Here is a 22,539-nt window from a genome sequence, read left to right on the forward strand (position 1 = left end):
AAAACCCTTGGACCTGAAAAGGATTAGGTGATCTATAGAAAGATAAACAGTAAAGAGTTGAAAATTACCTGAATGATTCTGCAATTCTTTTGTCTTGCCATTTTCAGCAGGGCTAATCAAGTCCCAAATGAAGCCTTTGATATTTTCATCCCCACGATAATGTAGAAGACAGTAAACAAGGATGGCCCGGCAAATTGTCTCCACATCTCGTTCAGTCATACGTCGCTTGAAGCGTCCATGAGACAAGATATCTCGCCACCGTCCCCAACTAGAAAAACAGAAAATTGTGTTAATATTTTCCTGGGGACTTCCAAAAGATGGGAGAGAAAAAGATCTGGGGAAAACATCTTAACAGAAAAAAGTTTTTCCCATTATCCCCTCTTTGGTCAGAGCTTCCAATCTGAAAGGCAAACCGAGTGGCTAGCAGGATTAAAATCTACTACCTCTAATGGCAAGACGGGTTCTTACCCATATACCAAGAGGTGCTTTTCCACCCGAAAACAGTCAGTGCGCCCATAGGTATGATGACGGTCGTGTCGGCGAGAGCGTGGCCGCTCATCATCTTCACTTTCCAAATCAGAGAATTCCACTAGGTCATCATCTTTCAGGGTGCTGAAGTGCCGGGTCTGTTTTCGTACTCTAGGTGTGTCAATCACCAAGTTATTCTATACAGAGAACAGAAGCAGAAGAGTAACTCTGTTCAAGATAGGCTTGTGGGAAAGGAATTAAGACAATTATGGATTGAAATAGCCTAGGATATAACATCTGTAGATACTCAAAAAGAGATTTTTTTTTTTTTAGGACATGCAAAATAATCTATAGGGACTCAGGAAGCAAAAGTAAGTGGTAGATATCTAAGTAGTTTTCTGGGGCCTCATATGCAGAAAGTTTTTACAATGGCTCTTATATACAATACACCATCATAAACGAAGGCCAGCATCAAAGAATCGGAGCAGCTACAAAGGCTCCTGAAACACTGCTTCCGTAAAGAAAAGGAAGCTTACCTTGCTGTTCAGTAGATCCATGTCCAGGTCAGCCTTTTTGGCCCACTTTTGCCAAAAGTTGGGGTCATCCAGAGAAATATCAGTTCTATTTTCAGAAGCAACAAAGCTTGCCTAGTGAGGAAGGAACAAAGTTGACCACAACACTTTTTTGAGCAAGTGAAACCAGTAACTATATTTAAAAAATATATTTAAATCCCAGAAATTCCTGTCTCTACCTCTGCTTCTCTAGCATTTGGCACAGACAGAACATACCTTGGCAAAGGTAGAACCCTTTCCTTCAGACTCAATGGTGATGGTTGTGGTTCGTCTTAACAAGATCTGGTCAATGTCTTCTTCACAAAACTTGGACCCCTCATCATCTTCTTCCATTATGGCTGCATATGCTCCTTTTCTTAAGAGATCTTCAATCTCTTTCTTGGAGAACTGCTGGATCTGCAAAACCCAACAGTAAGATGAAAAAACTACTAAGAGCATTACCTAACCATATCATAATAATTTAGTTTATTACATTTTAAGAAATAAGAATTAAGAAATCAAACATGGTGGTCAGATTCCTGTGCAAAAATACCTTTGCCTCCCTCTATTGCTATGACCTGCTACAAATGTATCCACAGACTAAGAGGACTCACTCCAGTAATGTTGCCATCCCGACCACTCATGGACTGAAGCACAGCTTTATCCAATCCCAACTTAAGGCTAGCCTTATCAAACATCTCTCTCTCATAAGAATTACGAGTGATGAGACGGTACACCTTCACAGCTTTGCTCTGCCCAATTCGATGACATCGTGCCTGCGCCTGGTTAAAAAGAAATGGAAAGAAAGGGCAAAGATAACATAAAATTGGGGTGGGAAGAATTCAAAATACCAATTCACATCTATAATGCAGCCATGAGATCAACTCAAAACCAAAAGTCAATTTCAAGATGAAATGACTGCCCCACCAAACACAACAGGAGTCAGCAAGCTATAGTTTACCCAGCCACCTGTTTCTGTTAATAAAGTTTTACTGAAACGCAAACCCACCCATTCATTTCCATGTTGTCTATGGCTGCTTTTGTGCTACAAGAGCAGAGCTAAGTAGTTACAACAGAGACCGTATGACCTGCAAAGCCCAAAACACTTACTGACGGTTTGCTGATGGAGACTGCCACCTGTAAACCAAATAAACAATGCCATACTCTTTGAAAGAAAGTCTTTCTATGAGATCTTGATCCTGTTGAAAAACCTCTTACATTAGGTGGTTTGTCCCTAAGACACTGATTTCCTCTACCTGCAGGTCATTTTGTGGATTCCAGTCTGAATCAAAGATGATGCAGGTATCAGCAGCTGTGAGATTAATACCAAGTCCACCAGCCCGGGTGCATAGCAAAAAGACAAAACGGTCTGAGTCAGGCTTGCTGAAGCGGTCAATAGCTGCCTGTCGAAGGTTACCTCTGACTCTCCCATCAATACGCTCATATAGGTACCTGTGCGACAATCACAGAAAAAAATTTAATTGGTAAGCAGAAAAAAGAGCCCAAAAAAGCAGACTAGGATCAATATCAGTACCTCTGTATCTCTAGTTGACCCAAACCTTATCAGAGAGTTGAGAGTAGGAATCTTAAATACTTCTTTTATCCCAGTCCTAGCCGACTTTATTAAACCCAGACCCTCCTACTCTTTGCAGCTTTACGAAGCTACACTAAACACAAGGCAAGGTATGACTCTTTTCTCACCTCCTCTGAATTAGATAATCCTCTAGGATATCTAGACAGCGTACCATCTGGGAGAAGATCAGAACCTTATGGCCACCAGCTTTAAGTTTTGGAAGCAACTTGTCAATAAGAACCAATTTGCCAGCTGAACGAACCATGGCCTGCAAGTGGAAGTCATGAGGTATAATATGGCAAGCTTCTCGAAATTCTGTCAGGATTTTTTCTTCTGCACCTGCCAAAAGAAAAATCAAACTTGATGGTGAGATCCAGAGAAACATGCTAAGGCTGTAGTTTACTTAACTGAGATAAGGAAGCCAAGAAAAGTCATCTGACTTGAGATAAACATTTTTCTCACAGAGAATTTCAGCACCCAAAACATCCTAAATAATCTTCGACTGTGTCATACAAAATACTACAAATCAATCAGGACTTAAGATTGTAATTGGGTAAAATATACATAAATATGTGGACTAGAACTAGGACAGTACATGATAACAACTATTACCATCCCACTGGCACCCAAATCAGAAACTGCAAAATGCAGTACCAGTGAGGACATTTCTCCAAAGGACAGAATGACTTGAGTTCTTGTTCATGAAATTCTAAACAGCAAATTGCATACAATTTAAGATTATGCAGGATGAAGGGGGAAGAACTAGCGAAAGACATTTCACATAAGAGTTGCTTTAAAAGAACCCCTCTCCCTCCCCAACTTAGGTTGAGTCAGTCAACGTATCCACAGTTCCTGAGGAGTATCGTTAGAAAGGAAACACAGGCGACAGAGGAATGCAGTATTCTCCAGGAGCTCTCTCACCATTGATGAGATATGGGTGGTTGCAGCATTTGCGCAACTCCATCATTGTATTGAGCAGATTAGGCATGTTAGTGTGACCTGCCCCTTTGGAAAGGAAGGAGAAATTCTTCTCCAAAATAGCCCGGTAGTATTTCTTCTGGATGTTGGTCAGCTCTACTTCAATAATAGTTTCCTGTTTGGGTGCCAGGTTTTTTTCAACATCCTCCTTGAGTCTTCTCAGCATCATTGGCTTGAGAATGGCCTGTAGCTTTTGAACCTGTGCCCAATACAGAGAGAAAAGAAATAAAAACTATGAGGACAAACATGCTTACAATACTTGGAAACATGAAAAAAACATGAGTTTTCCACTATGAGAAATGTAGATTTTGCACAATGCCACAAATGATGCAGGCACGAGGTTGTAAGTTCAAAAAGGCCCTCACGGCCTATGACAGTACATGCGTGCCTACTACACACTTTACCTTTTTTGTCCAGATACATTTCCTACCTGTTCCTCTGTCTTGAGATCCCCAAAGTCCTTGAGGAACTCGGATTCTGAAGGAAACTGTGAAGGTTCCAAGAAATGAAGCAAGCTAAACAGTTCCTCCACGGTATTTTGCAATGGTGTTCCTGTGAGTAACACTTTGTGTTCCTAGAAATGGAGAAAACAAAAAAATGATAAGACTCAAAAACACAAAGGACATCTGGGGTTTTCTATCAAGTATATAACTTAAGCGTTAATTTCTTTATCTGTATAATTATGGGAATGGACCAGATTACTATCTTAACTTTTCTTTCACTCTTGCTCCCTCTTTTGATAAACATAAAACATTAAAAAAAAAAAAAAGCACCTTGATATTTAATAAGAATTAACTTAAACATGATTATGAGCAAAGAAATATTCAAAATATTTATTTTTTCAATTACATATGCCTTTCCACGCTCAAATCCCCACAGATATCCTAATATGTCCCCCTCTAGGGAATGTACCTGTGCTGGATTAAATATGGCCATTAATTCTTTGTAGTTCCTCCTATCAAGGTTCACCCCTTGAATCTGGGCTTGCCTTGTGGCTTGCTCTGACAAAGAGAATGTAGCAGAAGTGATATTGTGTGAGTTTCAGAGCCTATAACTCAAAGGCCTTGCAACTTCTGCCTTTGCCCTCTCTGGACACTGCCCTGACTCTACCATGTAAAGAAGCAACGTCTGGCCTACTGAAGGATAACAGGTCATACAGAAGATGACCCAAGAGCCCACCAATTGCCAGCTGCAGCCACATTACTGACTACAGGCAAGATCACCAAAGTAATGGTCTAGCCGAACACAGCCCAAGTTGCTGGGCTAGAAAATCATAAAAAATAATAGTTGTTAGCCACTAACGTTTAGGGTATTTGTTACGCAGTACGAGGTAACTAATACAGTATCCCACCTCTCCACCTGGTTAAAAACCACTAACATACAATTACCTTCCAATTCTAAAATATACAGGACTCTTACAAGACTTTCAGGTGTCCACTCCCATAGGTCATACCCACCACCCAATACCAGGATTGGGATTCTTTTTTCTTCTCTGGTAATTAAAGTTATATTAATTCCACAGAGAATTAGGGTTATTTTAATTTCAGGTGTTTTTGCCCATGAGTCAATGTGAAGAACTCACCAAGTCCATGTGCTTGAGGCTATCAAGCAGCTTGCAGTTACGGTTCTTTAGCCGATGGGCCTCATCAATGATGACACAACGCCATTCAATCTCACGAAGCTCAGGACAGTCTGACAAAATCATCTCGAAAGTGGTGATCAGGGCATCAAACTTGTATGCACCTGGGATGAGGCGCCCCTAAGCACGAAGGCAATAAAGTTAAGAAAAGGCCTACCATGAACCTAAACAGGGACCTCTTCTGAATTACACATTCTCTTCTCTATATTCAGGCAGGCTCAACAGGAAATACAAACTGCACCACCACCCACCTCTGCTGCTGTTTATCTTCATGATAAATAATGCCAAATCACTGAATGTAAGATACAATGTCTCTTCAACACATTCAGTTTCTTGAGAAAATGACAGACCTCACTGAATGAAGCTGGACATTTTTGACTCTGCTGTATGCCTAGCTCATGTATCTCAAAACCTAGATCTTTTGATAGTTAACACTGAAATCCACAAAGGTCAGGCACCGTTGAAACATACAAGACAAAACTGAAAGTGAAATAGGTAATATCTGTTACTGTCTAAAAATGGACAGGAGAATCCGTTTAACAAAATAGCAGCAAAATACGACTAAGAAAGGATGAATAGCTCAAATTTTTATTTTAAAATTTATATAGAAACAGGAATTGATCTTGATGAAAATTTTAGTAGACTTAAGAAAAAGAAAGGAAATGGCCTAAGTTCACCACCTCCATTCTCTCCTAAATAAAAGTTATGAATACTGGTAAAATTCTATTTAAAATCTAAGTATTCATAAATGAAGCCAGAACTCCCACTGGATCAAAATGTTCACTGGATAAAAAGAGCAAAAGTGAAAAAAATTCCTCATGTAATCTAGACAAAATGCCATAAATCACCTAAAAAAACCTCATTAAAAGTCTTTTATTCATAGAATAGCCTCTAAAATACCAACTACCTTGGCCTACTCTCTCCAAACCATTACATTCCCATGATATGCAACTCACCCGTGAATCTTTGCAGTACATTTCATATTGCTGAATCATCTGACGGCTAGCCAGACTGCCATGGTATACAATAGTGTTCATTTCTGTCCATGTATTGAATTCTCGCTCCCAGTTAGTAATTGTGGACAGTGGGGCAATGACCAGGAAGGGTCCGTGAATGCCCACATTATATACCTCCTGCAAAAAGGCAATGGACTGGATAGTTTTGCCCAATCCCATCTCATCAGCCAGGATGCAGTTTTGCCTGAAGATTCACCATGGAAAAAGAAAAGCATGTTAAAAGATACCATCTTTTTAAAAGTACATAACAAAAGAGTAAAAAGAAACTGTTTCAACAGAAAATGAATAAAAATCCTCCCAGACCAAGCCTACATTTCATGGGCCCACTCTTTTCTATACCTGTTATACCAATTAAAGAGCAGCCAGTTGACCCCTTCCAATTGATATTCCCGTAACTGGTTTCTGTTTTTATACTCATGTGACAGCTCTAACTTCTTCCAGGCACTTGCCTGTGGACGATTCTACAAAAGAGAAAATTTCAATTAGTGGGGTGAAGATATTAACAAAACTAGGCAAATGTCCCAGGCAGTTCTAGTACCTAAAATCAATTCAAAAACGTGAATTAAAAGCATCTTAAATATATTCAAATTCATGAGTTCATAACGTAAGTTTAAAAAACTAAAAAAAAAAAAAAAGGAAAACGTAAAGAGAAAAAAATCCATTGATCACTTCTGAAGGATGCTAGAGAACTACCTCGTTATTTTGAAAACTGGAAAATAAAGAAAACAAAGCATTTATCCTCCTTTCTTATACAATCTGTACCTCAGAGTGACCAAACAGTAGGTGAGTCGTATTTTATAGAAAATTCTGGCTAATAAGTGAAGATGTGATACAATTAAAGTATCATCTTTCTGAAATCCTTAAAGAACAGTCTGAGGAAGGGGCGCTTGGGTGGCTCAATCGGTTTAAGTGTCCGAATTCAGCTCAGGTCATGATCACGTGGCTTGTGAGTTTGAGCCCCACTTCAGGCTCTGTGCTGACAGCTCAGACTCTGGAGCCTGCTTCAGATTTTGTGTCTCCCTCTCTCTGCCCCTCCCCCACTCACATTCCATCTCTCAAAAAAAATAAACATTAAAAAAAAAAAACAACAGACCAAGGCAATGATCATAAATGGCTAATACTATCACAAAAGACAACCTGATAGAACCATCTATTAAGTAGATCTGGTCATCTCCCTTCCCCACCTGATCAAGCCTCTAGAATAGTAGTTTGTAATGGAACTGTCTACAATGATAATATTTTATACCTGCCACTAGCCACCTGTGACTACTGAAAGTATGCAATGTAGCTAGTGGTTACTATGTTAGCACAGCGCTAAAAAGTTCCAGTGGACAGCACTGGTCTGTATCTAACCATTTATGTAAAATATAAGGGCCAGAGAACATGTTAGAAGGTACCGAGGGAAATGCAACTGGCAAACTTCAGACCATGGAAACCCTAGAGAACAAACCACCTGATTTCTTCAAGAGAAACTGCAAAGATGGGAAAGGAGAGACAGGAGGAACTATAATTAAGAGAGATCTGAGACACATTAACTGACAGGAATATATAGACCTTTATTCTGAATCCAATTCAAACAATTTAACATTAGAAGACAATCAAGGAAATTCATATAACGATTGGTTATTTGATGATATTGAGAAATGGTTAAATTTTCTTAGGTGTAAAAATGGTATTATTTATCCTTTAGACATAAACACCAAAATATTTATGGATGAAATAAAAGAATCTGGGATTTTCTTTAAAATAAATTGGGAAACAGGAAAATGAGTAGATAGAGAAATACGTGAAAAATCAGCTATCATTAATTGTTAAAAGTTGGGTGATGGGTACATTGTAACATTTCTTCACAATGTACATTGTAACATTTCTTTAACTTTTGTATGTTTGAAAGTGTCCATGATAAAAAGCTAAACAACAACATAAACTTCTATAAATAAAAAATTACATCATTACCTATGTGGGCTTTACACTCTAAATGCAAATATACTTACCACTCTTTTGAGTTCTGGGTGCCTTGATTGGATCCGTTTAAATTCTCGAATCTTGCCCTCATCAACATCCTCTTTCAGCTCCCACGTACTATCCTCGTAGGGCAGAGAGCACCATTTCACCAGGTAGTAAATTACAGGCTAGGAGAGAAGAAGCTAACGGCTTAATGAACTGATTCTGTGTTCTCTCCTGTGATCAAAGGATAAGAATTTGACTATCGAGTCAGATCACAAGGTGTTAATACTAAAAAGTACTAGAAAAAAAAAAAGATGCATGTACTATTCATGGCTTTGATAATTTTTGCAGCAATTTATCAGAATCTATTCTAAAAGGCAAAGTTCTGCCAGTAGTTTCTAGAACACTAAGCACTGAAACATTATGCTCATCAACCAAGCAAATGCCAAATATATACATATACATACATATATATATATATATATATATTTTTTTTTTTTTTTTTTTTCCTCCCCTGTATTATGTTGACTTAGGTTGAAATTAAAAGATAGACCTCTGGCTCCATACTAGTGTCCTGGGACCAAATTTAATACAGTGGAAGAGTGGAAGCCAAGCTACTTTTCTAAGCGAGGAACATATTAAACCCGTAAGAGAAAAGCAGGGCTGAAATCACTGGGCTTCGGAGCTTCTGTAGCTCTGAGTGCAGACGCTACATCAAAGAGTAGTCATATGGTGGTAAAGAGATTCCCTTGTGAGCTAGGAGAGAACTAGAAGAGCTATCACTGAGGACAGGTAAGAAGAGAGAAGAGGAAGGGCAAATGCTGAAGCTCCACCTACAGTACTGTGCTCTATGTAGGTGTTCTACTGCAAAGGATGGGCAGTGACCTATGGTAAAATGGCTCCTCTTCTCACTACTCAAGATGATCTTTGCACTGACTGCATTTCCATTTCTGGCTTATATGAAACAAGAATTAGATTGGGCCTAGTGCTGGGATGCCTGGGTGGCTCAGTCGGTTAAGCATCCAAGTTCAGCTCAGGTCATGATCTGGTACATGAGTTTGAGCCCTACATCGGGTTCTGCACTGTTGGTGGAGAGCTTGCTTGGGATTCCCTCCCTCCCTCTCTCTCAACAAAAACCAAAACAAACAAAAAACTTTATATTGGGCCTAGTGTAATCAACAGTAATCTCTATGATCAATTCACAGAATACCCCTCAAAACAGCAAGAAGTTTGAAGATTATATCTAAGTACCTCAACAGAGTCACAGATCATGGGATCCCCAGAATTAATTTAGTTGCTCCTTTTCTTTATTATAGTGACTCAGGTCACCTACATAAAGCCATTTGTCCAGGTCACACATTTCCAGCATCATAATTTACTGTTCCAAATACTTTATTATTTATAATACTTATTTCCACTATTAGGTAATGTACAGAGGATGACAAAGTAAACTTATTTTGGGGATGGAGGGAAATGGGTATATAGGATGATATCCAATACTGGCAGCAAAAGTTTTACCAGGGAACTAAAACATTTTCTTCTGTCTTGCCATTTCCAACACAGTCCAAAGGGACCAAAGACCAATTACTTCTGGAAGAGTTAAGTATGTTGATAGCACAAGATTTTCAAGGCTAAGAAGACTGAGATCCTGAAAATGATGAGAAGAATTTAACAGCAGCTAACCTGTCCTTTCTAATAGTTGGGTTGGTTTCCCACTCACCTCCCACAAATGAACAACAAACAGTAACTCCCACTCCTACCCGCAAAAGCAGACTATGTTATCTGAGGATGCCTATTAGGATATGAAGACATAGTGAACTGTAATAGGTCTTGGACGCCTAAGGTTCTGAGTGACTCTAAAGGCTTATACAATAAACTTGGAATTTTACAGAGGGAAGACTTTAATTTTTAGGTCCTGTAAGGGTGGTGTATGGAAACATGTCACTTAACTTGTGAGTGGGCCCAGCTCACCACCTGGCACTGGCATTTTAACAAGGTTCTGTGGTTCTGTACTTGTCACTGGGTAAGCAGTAACTGTCAGACGTGATAAAAACTTTATGAAATATGGCCGTACAAAGCAAACCAACAACTGCTACTTAAAGTGCAAAGAAAGCACTAAGTTCTAAGGGAATGGTTGTTCACAGTCTAAGTAAGTTTCAAAAAAATTAAGAGAGGATGTTCAATTCACTGGTGGCTTAGATCTTTACAATTCTTCCTTGGAAAATGAAAAAAGTAATTTATGAATCTGTATTAGCAAGTGTTTTAGCATGTGTAAAATCTGCTAAAAGAGCTTTAATGCTCTGATTCCCAATGAAGCTATGCCTGAGAATCCCTTGGAGAACCGACTTAAAAATACAGATCTCTGGGTCCCATCCTAGACCTACTGAATCTGAATCTGTGGGAAGGGAATCCCACATTCTGTTTAAAAGTATAGATTCAGGGGGCACCTGGTTGAGTGTCCAACTTTGGCTCAGGTCATGATCTCATGGTTCATAGGCTGGAGCCCCACACTGGGTTCTCTGTCAGTGTGGAGCCTGCTTCAGATCCTCTGTTCCCCTCTCTCTCTGCCTCTCCCCTGCGGCTCTCTCTCTCTCAAAAGTAAACATTAAAAAAAAAGTACAGATTCAAATCAGTTTTTTTTTATTTTTATTTTTATATATTTTTTTTCAACGTTTATTTATTTTTGGGACAGAGAGAGACAGAGCATGAATGGAGGAGGGGCAGAGAGAGAGGAAGACACAGAATCGGAAACAGGCTCCAGGCTCTGAGCCATCAGCCCCGAGCCCGATGCGGGGCTGGAACTCACGGACCGCGAGATCGTGACCTGGCTGAAGTCGGACGCTTAACCGACTGCGCCACCCAGGCGCCCCAATCAAATCAGTTTTAATGATAAATCAAAACGCATTAATTGATGGTAAGTTCACCAAATAAGTAATTCTCTGGGGCGTCTGGGTGACTCTGTTAAGTGTCTGACTCTTGATTTGGGCTCAGGTCATGATCTCGCGGTTTTGTAATATTGAGCCCCATGTTGAGCCCTCGCAGCTGGCTCATGGGACAAAGAGCCCTGTGTGGGGCTCTGCACTCCCAGAATGGAGCCTGCTTGGGATTCTCTCCTTCTCCTTTTCTTTCTGCCCTTCCCCTGCTCACACACACCCACTCAAAATAAATAAATAAACGTTTTAAAAAATCAGTAATTCTCTGGGGCAACTGGGTGGCTCAGCTGGTTAAGCGTCCGACTTCTGCTCAGGTCATGATCTCACATTTTGTGAGTTTGAGTCCTGCATTGGGCTCTGTGCTGACAGCTCAGAGCCTGGAGCCTGCTTCCAATTCTGTGTCTCCCTCTCTCTCTCTCTGCTCTTCCCCTGCTCATGCTCTTGCTCTCCTTCAAAAATAAATAAAAACATTAAAAAATTTTTAAAAACTTAGTAATTCTCAACAACATGAAGAAAGCTAAGAGTCTGTACAGGTATTTTTACATTCATAACTACGAAGATTTGTGAAGTATCTCTACTGCTCTCCCCTTCTCTCACCCTCAACTGAATGTCAGGGGTCTCCCATATAAAATCTGAGAGAAAATGAGATCAAGGTGAATGAGTACTTGTTCATACAGCTCTTGGTACTTATAAATATAGCTCTCAAATGTTTGATTTTATGGAAAGCTTTCCTTTTAGCCTCTCTCCCTACTCCCTTAATCTTCCCAATTTCATTCTAAAGAGCCCTCAGAAAAACTCAAAAATACCTCTTTGTCCCAGGGATTTTTTTAGCCATATCTGAAAAATAAAAGATGGGCAAGCAGACCAGCAGAAATCTAAGACCTTTCATGTTCTTCCATGCCCCAACTTACCTCCCCATTGTCTTTGTCAATGCTATGAGACTCATCCAATATCCTATCCACCTCTACATAGTCAGGATTGAAGGGCTCTTCATCCTAAAGGAGTTATCAAATAGTAAGACCAAAAGATCACTGTCCAATAGACCCAACCTTCCACCCCACCTTTACTTTGATGATCCTATTTCAAAAAAAACCTTTTTTTTTTTTTAAAAGAAGTCTTCAGAAGGGAGATCCCAAATTTCACAGTATCAAATTCTAAAAACTTACCTGAGCCTGCACCTATCCTCTCACCTATTACCAGAGCAAGTCTCCTAAGAGCGGCCATTCTCTCCATATGTGGTCTGGATTCCATCCCTTCTCACTTTCTTAATCCCTCTCTACTGGATCATTCCCACAAACACATGGATATTCTCTATTAAGGCACATCTTAAAAAGACCTCCTTACTCTTCATCTGCCTGTAATGATTTTTCTGTTCTGCTTCATAGCCAAATTTTCCCAACTGGTTTAAACACAAGGTATCTCCATGTCATCACCTTCCCTGCCCATCCATTCCACTCTTCCATCCACTTTCCTCGCACAACTAAACTACTTACTTTTGTCAAGGTCATTAATGATCTCCAAATTGCCAAATATAATGAAATAGTTTTGTCCCCAGTTCGCTTTACCTCTGAAAAGCATTCCACAATTCCTAATTCTCTCCATTAAGCACTCCCTTCCCTGGGATTTGCTGAGACACCATATTCTCATCAGTAGCACCCCCCCCCCCCACCCGCCCTTTATTTTGGTTCTGGTTTTTGTTTTGGCCAATTTTCAATCACTTTGGTTCTTTTTCTTATAAGTCACTGGCATCCGACTCTGGATGGTATATGAAAATATATAACCCACGGCTCCAAAGATCTCAAAGAAACTTTAAGGAAAAAACTCTTCTTTCTTCAGACACTTGTTGCCAGTGCTTCTTGTGACATATCTTTTCCTAATCTTTCTCCTGTAACTCTGGCATACAATTCCTTCTCCTTCACCCAGACCTTGAAATTTGGGAGAATTCTCTAAAAACAAACAAATAAGGGGCGCCTGGGTGGCTCAGTCAGTTGGGCGACTGACTACAGCTCAGGTCATGATCCCATGGTCTGAGTTCGAACCCCACATCAGATTCTGTGTTGACAGCTCACAGCTTGGAGTCTGTTTCCAATTCTGTGTCTCCCTCTCTCTCTGGCCCTTCCCTGCTTGCTCTCTGTCTCTCTCTCTCAAAAATAATAAACATTAAAAAAAATTTTTTTAAAACAAATAAGTAAATTTTGGGGAATTCTTTAAGCATTGGTTCTGAGCTCACACCCATTCTATTAGAGAAGGAACTTTCTATAAGAAAATACAGAACTATGTACAGAAATCCTCCCTGCCCCTGAGGGAACTTTAATCATCATTAAGGTTTTAATAACTATTTATATGCTGATAAACTCAAAATTTTAATTGCAGCCTAAAAAAATTCAGATCTGAATATCTTTCTGCTTAACTACAGATGTGTTAAGGAATTTTAAGGTTAACATAATCTAAACTAATTGATTTCTCCCAAATTGGCTGCTTCTAAAATCTTCCATAATTCAATAAATGATCCCACCTCAACCCATTTGCTCAGACCACAAACCTGCCATCACACCAAGCCCTGTCAATTCTAATCTATCCATTCTCTCCACGTGAAACCACACTATTCCAAGCTGTGATACTTCCTATCTAGAAAACTTTAACTGCTTCCATACTGTTTACTGTACTCTCTTCAATCCATTCTCCAAAGTTGTAAGTGATTGTGTAAAAGTGAACACTGGGGGGCAGCTGGGTGGCTCAGTCGGTTAAGCGTCCGACTTCGGCTCAGGTCACGATCTCCTGGTTCGTGAGTTCAAGCCCCGTATCAGGCTCTATGCTGACAGCTCAGAGCTTGGAGCCTGCTTTGGATTCTGTGTTTCCCTCTCTCTCTCTGTCCCTTCCCTGCTTGTGTTCTCTCTCAAAAACAAATAAAAGTGAACATTGCATTATGTCTTTGACCTGCTTTAAATGATTTAATCATTTTCATTTGTAAACAAAACTAAAACCAAACTGCTTAGAAGATCTGTAAGCACCTGCTTGCCTAAATTTCTGATTTCATTTTGGGCCATTCTCTTTTGTTCATCAACTCCACTGTCCTTTTAGTTCCTCAGCTTGTCTCAGGGCTTTCACATATGCTGTTTCCCATGCCAGCAATACTATTTACATGGGTTCATGTCCTTGCTCCTATTCACAACGGAATTCTCAGAGAAGTCTTCCCTAATTATCCAAAGTAGGCGTTTTCCCACCCGTTACGTCTCCTTGTGCTCTTTTTTGGCACTTACCATGATTTGAATTATTTTTTACTCTCTGTCTCTCCCAATTAGACAGTGAGGTGGATGAGAACACAAACCATGTCTGGTTTGTTCTCCATAGAGACTGGCACATAATAAATGACGAATAAATGAATGACTGATTTGGTTAAATAGCCTACCTACATATGGAGATTTAATTGGCATATGAGTTCATAGAGTTGGTTCAACAATCACAAATTGTACATTAATACCAGCTGGAATGGGATTGCAATTTCATTGTACATTTCACAAGTTAGGCATTAAAAGAACAAAGATGAAGGAACACCTGGGTGGTTCAGTTAGTTAAGTGTCTGACTCTTGATTTTGGGTCAGGTCATGATCTCAAGGTTTGTGAGTTTGAGCCCTGCATCGGGCTTTGCACTGACAGTGCGGAGCCTGCATAGGATTCTCTGTCACTCTCTCTGCCCCACCCCTGCTCCCTCTCACTCTCAAAATAAAAAAAATAAACATAAAAAAAGAAAAAGACAAGAAAACACAACCCAATTATTTTCATATAAAAAGAAATTATAAAACCTAAATGGTCCTACTTGCCGTCTCTAGGTGATGTGAGAAATAACTCTTTTACTGGCAAACCTGGTAGTATAAAATTAGCTTTATCAGATGTATTCAGGCAGAACTTTTTCTGCTGAAACTCTGCATTATTCCTTCCCTCAACCTTTCCTACTGGACCCTTTCCCCTTTAGCTCTAAGAAGCTTTGAAAAGGAATTGGTCTTCTCAAGGCACTTAGTACCGTATGTATAATAAAGATGAAAAATTGCAGTTTGGCAATGGGATGTGTACACAAAGCTTTCAAAGGAAAGTGGAGAGTTAAAATATGGCTCAAGAGACCCTTATGAATGCTCCAGTGTTTAACCAGTAGTAAGAATGGCTATGGGAAATTAGAGCTCCTTTATCATGATTTCTTGATATACTGGATTAGAAATTATAGAAAATAAGTGTTCTCTCTTAACGACATGTTTGCTTATGCCTACAGATACTATCGGCTGCCACAGACTGACATTAGGAGTGCCTCAAATAGACTGTAGGTCAGTTTATCACCCATCTTGAAAATACTCCATGGATACTGAACAAGTCAAAATTAAAATATTCTAGTAACTTACAAAGACTGTATTTAGACCTGGTAAACAAAGCATGGGGCTATAAAGTAAGGAAGGTTCAATGATCAAAATTAAGACTTCATACCCACGTACACAAAGCAACTATAAACCTTGAAGAATCAGTCAAGATTGCTGACTCCAGTAATTTATGCTTCTATGAAATAAATGATAGGTAATACCTATTCCTAATTACCTCATGGAAGAAGTGTCTCATCTGAGCCATTTTGGTTTTGAAGCGCTTTAGTTTTTGATGGATTCTCTTATCCTTCTCTAGTTGGGAGATGGTAGCCCATTCACAGTGCAGATAGGAGCTGAAGGGGATGGAAACAGCCAGTCATGGTGTGAGAAAGGAGAGGTGGTTGGCTAGGTTTGGGGATTAGCCAGAAGCAGGCACAATGAGTACAACATGTTTAAGTGGGAGATAGTCTCTTAGGTTAGTGCTTCTTAAACTTGATTTTGCACACAAATACCTGGTCTGGGGCAGGCTTGAAAGTACACATTTCTAACAAGCACCCAAATGAGGCTAATTCTTTTGGTCCATGGACCATAGTCTGAGCAGCAAGGTCTTAGTGTCAGACTAAGGTATAGAGGATCACAAAAGATTTTATCAGGAATCACCTTTATCCTACCTTCCTGCCAGGAATAGTAAGATTCATGACAATTCCTGAATTTCTCTCTGAATAGACATTTTCCTCAATGAAAACAACTTAGGCTAGGAGACTTCAAAAAGGGGACATATTCCCACCCAGGAAAGACTATACAGGAGAACTTTTTACAACCCTGTGGAGATTAGGGTGAAAAGCTTTTTGCACGGATCACATACTAGTTCTTGTACTTGACAAAGAATTCTTCTGCTTCAGTATATTGTCCAGAAGGAAGCTGAGAAGAAAAACATTATAGTTATTAATACTTTATTTGTCAAAGAAATAACCCTTAAATTCCACTACTTCTAGTAGAGCTTCATACCAATGCCCCAAGTATATCACTGACTGAGGGATTAAAGAACTAATCTGGTACTTCAATATAAGAGGTCTCATAGTTGGAAAAAATAAGCCTTCATCCATTTTAAACAGATAAGCAAAAGAGGAGGCAAGAAAACAGTTCTTATTTTCTAGCTAATTTGCCTCCACCATATTTCATAATTACACTGCAGTAATTTATCCTGACATCCAAAGGTGCTCATTAAATAAAGTCTGTGAATGTAGCATTATGAGCTGACATTAAAGGTTAAGGCCTCACCTCCTTCTTCACAATCCGCATGGAAAGCACTTTGTCTACTATGGCTGCATCTTCTTCACTGGGATTCTCCTGTAGCAAAAGATGCAGTCAGTCAACAGAGACTCTGAGGAGCAGGACAACCTCTCATATTGCTTAAGTTCTCAGCTTACCACAAAGAACTGCATGGAAGGCAAAGTCTCGCCATCTGGTTCCTGCACTGGTTCAGGGAGGATAGGCTCAGTTTTTATTGGACCAGTTACATCCACTTCTTCTTCTTCTTCATCATCTGTGATCTTTATATCCAGATCCTCTGTGTATTTTTTTCGCTTAACTTGGCGGTTTGAGCGTCTCTTCTGTAGAGGCAAGAATGGTTAAAATAACTGTATAGATCTCTCAAAGAGAAAACCTTTAAAAAACTATTTGCCTTTAGTCATATACTTAGACTTTACTCTAAAATCCCTATGAAAAATCAAACCAAAAGATAAAGAGCTTATTTACCAACTTATGTGATGTAATTTATTTTATGTACCAAATTCCTATTCATCTGCTGAATTTTTTTTTTTTTTTAACATTTATTTATTTTTGAGAGACAGAGAGAGACAGAGCATGAGCAGGGGAAGGGCAGAGACAGAGTGAGACACAGAATCTGGAAGCAGGCTTCAGGCTCCGAGCTGTCAGCACTGAGCCAGTTGTGGGGATCGAACTCACGAATCACGACATCATGACCTAGGCCGAAGTCAGGTGCTTAACTGACCAACCCACCAGGTGCCCCTGAATTTTTTTTTTTTAAATCAAAGAACAAGAATCCACCTGAAAGTAACCTGGGTACTACTGGCAAGAAGCTCTAATAAACTGCAACAGGACTCAACCTGCAAGGTGCAATGTACTTTCCACAAGGAGCAAACCTGAAGTGCAAAGGTGCAAGAATGTTTTGTTTCTAGTTTTTGTTTCTTTTCATTCTAGGTTTTTTTGTTTTAATAAATAGAATCATACCATGTGATGATTATAGTATTGTTCTGCCACTTTTCTGTTAATAATGTTTCTTAAAGATGTTTTCTGTATCGATACATTTAGATTTACCTTACTCTTTCAAGTGGCTGAGCAAAACATTTTTTAAGTAATACTTTATAGCTCATGATAAAAAACTGGGAAGGATGGAGAGATAAAATTATTTTTCAATCATGACTATACCCCTGAAAAACCCAGAAGAATTAAATGAATTATCAGATGTCGAACTACTGATACTGAGCAAACTTCCCTGGGATAACACCAATTTTAAAAAATCAATATCATTCTTATATAGACTGAGCCATAAAATATATAAAAGAAAAGATGCTATATATGAAAACAAAAAGATTATTTATCTAAACAATTAAATTTAGTAAGAAATATATAAAATCTATATGTAAAAAACTTTAAAACACTCCCAGAGGACTTAAAAAAAACTTGAATAAATAGTAAAATACATTGTTCTGGAATAAGAAGAATCAATCCTAATTACATAAATTGGACAAAATAAAACTTCTTAATTAGATAAGCTGATCCCAAAATTCAAAGAAAGAAAAAGATATTTAAGAATAACCAGAAAAAATTTAAAAAGTGTGCTTGGCCTTACCAGATTTTAAGGACAATATAGAGCTATACTAATTAACAAAGGTTGGTACCTCTCCAAGACAAACAGGTCAATGAAATAATGTCCAAATATAGACTAAAATACTTTTGTGGATTTAGAACATAATAAAAATAGCACCTCTAATGAGTGAGGAAAAAGTAGATTATTCTATAAATGGGAATGGAAACAAATGGCCATCCATCTAGAGGGTGAAACTAAATTACATAAAAATAAAAGATTTAAAAGATCTTAAAAATCTTATAAAGAAAAGATATAACATTTCTTTTTCTCTTTAAGTTCAAGCTTCCTCCCCCACCCCCGCCACATGGGACTTGAACTCACGACCCTGAGATCAAGACCTGAGCTGAGATCAAGAGTTGGATGCTGAAATGACAGAACCACCCAGGCACCCCAGAAAAGACGTAACATTTCTGAAAGAAAATGAAGAAGAATTTTTTAATAATCCTGTAGTAGGGAAGGTGTTTCTAATAAATTGATCAATTTGACCTTGCAAAATTTAAGATATTTATATAATATCGTAACAAAGCTGAGACAAATAATGAATTGAGGAGGAAAACATCACATGATACATATCCTAAGCAGAGTTCTTTTGAGTAACTAAGAAAAGATCCATAACACAACAGAAAGATATGCAAATAACATGGATACAGTGGGAAAAAAAGGTCTTAAATGTAAAAAGATGCTCACACTCATAATAATAAAACAATTACAACTGAAAACTAAATGGAGATACTTTTTTTTTTTTCACCTAACAGACTGGCAAAAATCAGAAAGTCTGATCAAATATTGAAAGAGGAACTTGGTGAGGGGCGCCTGGGTGGCGCAGTCGGTTAAGCCTCCGACTTCAGCCAGGTCACGATCTCGCGGTCTGTGAGTTCGAGCCCCGCGTCAGGCTCTGGGCTGATGGCTCGGAGCCTGGAGCCTGTTTCCGATTCTGTGTCTCCCTCTCTCTCTGCCCCTCCCCCGTTCATGCTCTGTCTCTCTCTGTCCCAAAAATAAATAAACGTCGAAAAAAAAAAATTAAAAAAAAAAAAAAAGAAAGGAAAAAAAAAGAAAGAGGAACTCGGTGAGAATGCACATGGACATAACCTCTATAAAAGAAAATCTGAAACTACCTTTTGGTCCAGCAATTCCACTTCAAAGGTATTAGCCTACAAATAAATCTGAACATGTATACAAATCTTTGTAGCATTATTTGTGGTAGTAGAAGAGCAGAGAAAACCTAAATGCTCATCAATAGGGTTAAACAAATTACAGTACAGTCAAACTGGAATGCTACACAACTATTTACTGTTTTTAAGGTTTTTTCTTTCTTCTTTTTTTTTTTTTTTTTTTTTGAGGGTGGGAGGGGAGGGGCAGAGAGAGGAGGAGAGAGAAAATCCCAAGCAGGCTCATCACTCACTATAGGGCTCGAACTCGCAAACTGTGAGATCATGATCTGAGCCAAAATCCAAAATCGACGGAGCCACCTAGACGCCACTGTTATAGAACTATTTAAAAAGAATGGGCTCAGTTGGTTAAGTGTCTGACTCTTGATTTCAGCTTAGGTCATGATCTTGAAGTTCCTGGGATCAAGCCCCGCACTGGGCTCTGCGCCAACAGCATAGAGCCTGCTTGGGATTCTCTCTTCCTCTCTCTCTCTTTGCCCCTCCCCCACGCACAAGCACACACACACACTCTCTTTCTCTCCAGATAAAATGTTTAAAAATCTCCCCTGCTCACACAATCGTGCATGCATATGTGCACATTTTCTCTCTCTCTCAAAATAAATAAACGTTTTAAAATAAGAAAAAGAAAAAAAGAAAAAGAAAAAGAAAAAGAAAAAGAAAAAGAAAAAGAAAAAGAAAAAAGAAAAAGAAAAAGAATGGGGTAGGGGCGCCTGGGTGGCTCAGTCAGTAGAGTGTCCTACTCTTGATTTCAGGTCAGGTCATGATCCCAGGGTTGTGGGATCAAGTCCCATGTTGGGCTTTGCACTGAGCATGGAGCCTGCTTAAGATTCTCTCTCTCCCTCTGCCCCTCCCCATTCTCACACTGCACCCACTCTCTGTTTTAAAGAAAAAAAGAAAAAAAAAATGGGGTAGTTGACAACACCAAATACTGAAGATGTGGAACTGGAACTCTCATTAGTGGTGAAAATGTAAAATGACACAATCACTTTAGAAGTTGGCAGACGTTTGAGGCGCCTGGGTGGCTCTGTCAGTTAAGGGTCTGACTTCAGCTCAGGTCATGATCTCATGGTTCATAGGTTCGAGCCCTATAGTGCTGAGCCTGCTTGGGATTTTCTCTCTCCTGTGTTGGGCTCTGTGCTGACAGCTTGCTCTGAGCCTGGAGCCTGCTTTGGATTCTGTGTCTCCTTCTCTCTCTGACCCTCCCCCACTCACACTCTCTCTGTCTCTCAAAAATAAATGTAAAATAAAATAATACTAAAAAAAGTTGACAGATTCTTACAAAGTTATACGTTTATATGTATAACTACCCTCTGGTCTATCAATGCTATTCCTTAGATTTAGCTATGAAAAATGAAAACCTGTGTCCACAAAGTACGACTAAGACTGTTCACTGCAGCCTTATTCACAACAGGTCCAAACAGGAAACACCCCAAATGCCCATCAATAGAAGAATGGACAAACATTATGCTGAAAGAATGGAATCATACTATGTCATTCTGTTTACATGAAGTTCAAGAATAGGTTAAGTTTAATCTATGGTAAAGAGAAATCAGAACAACGGTTGCCTATGGGAAGAGGGTAGTCTAACTGAAGTGAGTACAAGAGAATTTTTGGGGTGGTGGAATACAGGACTTCATTAAATTACCTCTCTACTCTGGTGTACATTTCAAATTTTCATAATACAAAGAAGGTGGGCTAGACTGATCTTTCCTGATGAAGAATAATCTCCAAGATATATTGTTGGAGAAAATAAGGACTGTATAGAAAAGTACATATAAATACAATATTCCCTATTAGTGGAAGTAATGTTCATGAAAGTAAAGAATATTTCTGGAAGGATACACAAAATATTGGTAACAGAGGTTACCTCTGGGGAAGAGAAGTGGGGGACTGTGAGGCTGGGGTCTAGACTGGGAGATATTCATAGTGTCTACTTCTGTGCCCTACTGTAATTTTTCTCACATATATATTTTTTTAACCTAAAAAACAAAATGGCAAATGGTCATGAGGTTTAAAAGTTCCAACGTACAAAAATGAGAGCACGGTAATCATGACCCACCTACTCTCCAACATTCTCCTAAAAATATTTGTGCATCCTTCCAGGAAAAAAAAAAATGGATGTATAAACATGTATTATTTGTATACACACACACACACACACACACATACACACACACTCTTTAAATGTTATTAAAGAGAGAGTATATATATTATTCTACACCTAGATTTTTTTTTTCATTTAATATGGAGAGTTTTCCACAATAAGCACACCTACTCTACTTCATTGTTTTTATCTTATTTTTAAATATTTATTTTATCTTAAGAGAGAGAAGCCAAGTGCACGCACAAGCAGTGGAGGGGCAGAAAGAGAAGGAGAGAGAGAATCCCAAACAGGCTCTATGCTCAGCACGGAGCCCGACACAGGGCTCAATCTAACAATCCTGGGATCATGACCTGAGCTGAAATGAAGAGTCAGATGCTTAACTGACTGAACCACCCATGTGCCCCTTTATTTTTTTTAATGCTTTATTTGTCTTTCTTTCTTTTTAGTAATCTCTACATCCAAAGTGGGTCTTGAACTCAAGACCCCAAGATCAAGAGTCACATGCTCTACTGACTGAGCCAGCCAGTCGCCCCTCTATTTCATTGTTTTTTTTTTTTTTTTAAATTTTTTTTTTTCAACGTTTATTTATTTTTGGGACAGAGAGAGACAGAGCATGAACGGGGGAGGGGCAGAGAGAGAGGGAGACACAGAATCGGAAACAGGCTCCAGGCTCCGAGCCATCAGCCCAGAGCCTGACGCGGGGCTCGAACTCACGGACCGCGAGATCGTGACCTGGCTGAAGTCGGACGCTTAACCGACTGCGCCACCCAGGCGCCCCATCTATTTCATTGTTTTTAATTGCCAGGTAGTATTCCTTTTTTTTTTTTTTTTTTTTTTTTTTGAGAGAGAGACAGAGACAGCCTGAGTGAGGGAGGGGCAGAGAATCCCAAGCAGGTTCCATGTGGGCAGCGCACAGCGTGGG

The 22,539-nt window shown here is 39.2% G+C and overlaps 1 protein-coding gene across 7 annotated transcripts in view; it reads right to left on the minus strand.

Annotated features, from left to right (window-relative positions):
• Positions 1–22,539, minus strand: part of CHD8 (chromodomain helicase DNA binding protein 8) — a 62,646-nt gene that overhangs the window by 12,662 nt on the left and 27,445 nt on the right. For all 7 annotated transcript variants that reach the window (XM_019832775.3, XM_019832774.3, XM_011283119.4 and 4 more), the window contains exons 6-23: positions 16,882–17,064; positions 16,733–16,801; positions 16,317–16,372; positions 15,687–15,804; positions 12,017–12,100; positions 8,220–8,357; positions 6,565–6,686; positions 6,166–6,409; positions 5,153–5,329; positions 4,001–4,144; positions 3,514–3,769; positions 2,721–2,931; positions 2,276–2,471; positions 1,634–1,801; positions 1,257–1,436; positions 1,005–1,115; positions 469–665; positions 69–268 (exon numbers count right to left, since the gene is read on the minus strand). In XM_019832775.3, coding sequence (XP_019688334.1) covers positions 69–268; positions 469–665; positions 1,005–1,115; positions 1,257–1,436; positions 1,634–1,801; positions 2,276–2,471; positions 2,721–2,931; positions 3,514–3,769; positions 4,001–4,144; positions 5,153–5,329; positions 6,166–6,409; positions 6,565–6,686; positions 8,220–8,357; positions 12,017–12,100; positions 15,687–15,804; positions 16,317–16,372; positions 16,733–16,801; positions 16,882–17,064 — 2,854 coding nt within the window. The remainder of the gene's footprint in view (positions 1–68; positions 269–468; positions 666–1,004; positions 1,116–1,256; positions 1,437–1,633; positions 1,802–2,275; positions 2,472–2,720; positions 2,932–3,513; positions 3,770–4,000; positions 4,145–5,152; positions 5,330–6,165; positions 6,410–6,564; positions 6,687–8,219; positions 8,358–12,016; positions 12,101–15,686; positions 15,805–16,316; positions 16,373–16,732; positions 16,802–16,881; positions 17,065–22,539) is intronic.

Source organism: Felis catus, chromosome B3 (genome assembly GCF_018350175.1).
Source record: "Felis catus isolate Fca126 chromosome B3, F.catus_Fca126_mat1.0, whole genome shotgun sequence".
Classification (NCBI taxonomy): Eukaryota; Metazoa; Chordata; class Mammalia; order Carnivora; family Felidae; genus Felis; species Felis catus.